This window comes from Halyomorpha halys, unplaced genomic scaffold (genome assembly GCF_000696795.3).
Source record: "Halyomorpha halys isolate HHAL.00 unplaced genomic scaffold, Hhal_1.1 Scaffold8809.1, whole genome shotgun sequence".
Lineage (NCBI taxonomy): Eukaryota > Metazoa > Arthropoda > Insecta > Hemiptera > Pentatomidae > Halyomorpha > Halyomorpha halys.
The window spans coordinates 1540-5670 of record NW_027108102.1 but is presented as its reverse complement, the minus strand read 5'-3'; the positions used below and the strand labels follow the sequence as shown (position 1 = coordinate 5670).

At 29.7% G+C, this 4131-nt stretch overlaps 1 protein-coding gene across 1 annotated transcript; it reads right to left on the bottom strand.

Moving 5' to 3' along the window:
• Positions 1 to 593: 593 nt before the first annotated feature.
• Positions 594 to 3910, bottom strand: LOC136795552 (uncharacterized; the record flags this gene model as incomplete). Its single annotated transcript, XM_067046488.1, is given in 3 exon segments — positions 594 to 1211; positions 2905 to 3067; positions 3775 to 3910. Coding segments are annotated over 3 exon segments (848 nt in total), but the record flags the coding sequence as incomplete, so codon positions are not given.
• Between the last annotated feature and the right edge of the window lie 221 nt (positions 3911 to 4131).

Sequence of the window (4131 nt, the reverse complement as noted above, 5' to 3'; positions counted from 1 at the left end):
AAATAAGTTAGTCATACTTATTTGTGTTTCATTGACCGCACCCCCAACCATCTTCTCCTCATCTATTACAAAAGAATTAACTAAGTACAGATATACTGTAACACCAAAACATAACACTCTTTTGGTATTAGATCAGCAAATGAGGTAACTTAATTTTTTTTTTTAAATTGGTAACAACGGTTTCTAATAGTTTTTTTGGATGAAAAACATGGTGGTAAAGTCAGAACAGGTGAAAAATTACCTATTTAAGCTGGTGAATTAAGGTGTAAACATTTGTATCCATCAATGATTATGATCCGTTGTGGGTCAGATACCAACTTTTTTAGTAAAATCCCTTGATATTCCAATTTTATTATAATTTCAAAATAATTTAATTCAATGAATTAATTTTATATTAGGAATATTATATCCTAAACCTTCATAAAATACAAAATAATTACTCTATAATGGCAATATAGAATATATAATAATATAAAACCTTACAAATTTAAACTTAAAATTAATTTTTTTTTTTTGAGAAAGAAATAAAATAATTAGATAAAAAAATGTCTTATTTTCCAGTCGATGTCACCAAGCATTAAAAAATATAAATGGATGTTTGAGACATTTATTAAACAATCACATCACAACAAATTTACTCTCCACAAATAAGTATCGAAAATTCATACTGTAGTTTCAAACGGCTTTTCATTCTCAGTTATCATTTTAAAATTATCTTGATCCCGGCTCAATATTTCATTTTTATTAGGAACCGGAACATTTTGCGAATCGTTTTCCTTTGGCTGATTTTGAATTTCAACAATTGATTGATTTTCATTAATAATTGGTTCCAATTTGCTAGACGTCTGGTTATTATCGACACTAACACTTTTTTCATAAATCTTTAAACTTTCGGTCAATGAAAATGCATCTTGGCTCGGCGGCTTTGGAGCTTGATATTTTCCATATTTACCTTTCCTATCACACTTCTCGCTAGAATTTGAAACAAGAGAGCTCTGAGAAACACAACTAAGCATAGAACAACTTTGCTCCATTAAAGAGGGGTTTTGTGCTTCATAAAGAGACATTAAATCTTTTACTTTAACAGGTATCTCTTCAATTGGAGATGGATTGGAAAACTTTCTAATGATAGAGGTGATATGGGATGGTGGTGGTAAAGGATAAGATTCGGGGATAACTTCGCAGGCTTCATAATCATCATCTTCAGTTTCCTTACAATAAAAATAAATGTGAGAAATTTCACAGGCAAATAATATGAAAACAATAAAAAAAAAAAATTAACAATAAATAATAATTCAATGCATAATACTTTCGACACTGCAGAACTATTTGACTGAATTTATACTAACAAGACAAAATATCTAATTTAGCTGAGCTATAGTTGCCATCACAAAATAAGGTGAGTCTGAGAAATTAGGACATTGCTAACCTCTCCACAAAGTAACTCACTATTCGTATATAAAAGGTTAGGAACTCTTTATTTGTCGTTTCAAAGTTTGTTGTAGTCAAATAAAAAATGCTTAAGCCAATTATTTTAATGCCTACACTATTCTTAAATAAAACAATATCAACTAAATATATACTATTAATTCTGTCAACAATTGAAACTCATTCTAACTCAAATGATAACCAACATATTATATGTCTTAACTCAATTTAAATGTATTAATTCGAACCTATTTTTATGATTAAAACCTTACACAAAATATAATCATCTTAGAAGATTGTTAGTTAATTATATGTAATTAAAGAAGAATGATGGTTCAGTCAAAAAAGGTTGCTCAGCAAATAGTCGGAAACTATTTATTATACACAGAACTATTCTTCTGTTTATCATATTTCTTCAAAATATAATAATCCCAACAAATCAGCAGAATGGGAGAACTGGCAACATTGGGTATTTCATGTTACCTACTATACTGACAATAGTAAGGTTCTGGACGTATTTATGTTTGGACTACATGACAAAAATGACCATCTCCATATTTCATGATGGCTACTATAATTTATAAACTAAACTATGACGAAGAACATTCAAACTAATTGATAAAATAATCTATAATGAAGAGATATATTGACTTATTTATTTATTTTTTTAATGTAGGCTAGCAAAAACTGCTTCAATATATATAATAATAAAAATTAAAACAACTCAAGGCCCAAGACCTTAGTAGTAGAGGCCTGGTGTCTAAATTGTTTTTTTTGCTTCAAGGTAAAATTGAAAACTGAAAAGAAAATGAGCATTCATAAATCCTACTAACCTAATTTTGCTTTAGTAATAACTATATCATAATAGAAATCTGTATAATAGAAATAACGTAATAAAGTAAGAGTCTTGAAGATAGGGTACCAGGAATTATAGATGTTAGGTACAATGTGATCGGTGAGTATGGTTAGAGGAATACTGATAAAAATGATATCAAGTCTTAGAGCATAGTCCCGTGCCTACATTATTCTTATGTATACTAGCAAATTATGTGTATGTGTGTAAATCAGATTTTGGTCTTTTTGGCAATGTTAACAGACTGAAAAATCTATAACTAATTATATGGGCAGCTCTATACCTCTTTACTTTATTATTTTCTTAAGATAAAATGAATTCTAAATCTTAATATTTATCAATTACATCGAATGTTTATAATATTCGCAACATCCAAGATTAAAATGAGTGTTACCTACCTCTCCTATTGTCCTAAAAAAAAGTTTAATAAGGAAATTTTATCAAGATACAAGAAAAACAATGTGGTTGCTTCATAATTTGTAGGCATTAATATACTAATTTATGGATAACGATAGCAATCACATTAAAAATATAAAATACTATAGATCATGACTAATAATAATAAAATATATAGAAATATAATATACTAGCTCTAAAGTTCAATTTATACTGAGTTTACTTACTTCTGTCAAAGGAATTTTCTTCGGTTGAGTTGACCTAGAGGTGCGCCCACCACGTCCCCTGGTAACAGAGGATGATCTAGTAAGCATCATTTCAGAAGGACTGGTGTACAGCTGATCGGTGCTAGAATATCCTGAGCTAATATCTTCAGTAGACTGAATATCACTATAAAATTATAAATAACCACATTAATACTGAAAAGAATTAGTATTAATAATAATAAATTTTGACTTGCAAATAAAAAATGATAGGTAACAAATTCAACTTTGGAATTAAAACATAGAAAAATTTAAGATGAAAGGAATATGGTCCGGGTGCGGTAAAAAAAAAAACTCAAATAGTAGAAATATACTATTTTAATGAGCCAACGTTTCGCCCCACGTTGCAGGGCTTCTTCAGGGCTATTTTGACGGCAGTCAAAACAAAAAAATCATTTTTTTTTTACAAAAACAAACTACAAGACTAATAGTATTAGTTAGTGCGTTATTGTGAAACAGAGCCTGTGTAGAACTTTAAATTTGGAATATTGCATTGATGATGCATGGAATATTGAAAACAAATATACTGAAAATGCTGAAAAAATGGTATCTACAGTTGACCAATTTTAACCATGGTGGGAAGTCAAGTTTTTCATTTTTTGGGACTGCCACTCAATGAAAAAAGTCAACACTCCAGGCCGGATTCGACCTGGTGCCACCCGCAGAACTAGGGCATCAATCAACTGTACAAGAAGAATCTTTACAAAACAATAATTATACACGAGAATGATGAAGATCTAATTCAAAAGTTTGAACAGTTACAATGTACACTACTAAGAATTATCATTCAAATATTTATTACAGTGAATTTAGATAAAAACCCTGATAACTTACTTAAGAGGACCTGAAGAAGCCTGTAGCTGCCTCATATTCACATCAAACTCTTTAAATCTCATGTCAACACCTGGAGACCCTATAGGCCTCCGTCGAAGGACTGGTCTTTCAGGTACTTCATCGTCTTCTTCTCTCACTATGGCATCAAACACATTTTGACACAAATACATCAAAACTTCATAATTAAACTAAAATCACATTTTTTAAACTACATTGGTGGGCAAATAGGCCCTTCTAAAGAAAATAGAACCATTTTTTTTCTTTTGGAAGATCGTTGAAAAATAGTGTGTAGTAAATAAAAGAAAGATGATTCGGGTGCAGTCAAAAATAACTCAAATAGTAAAAACATATTTATTA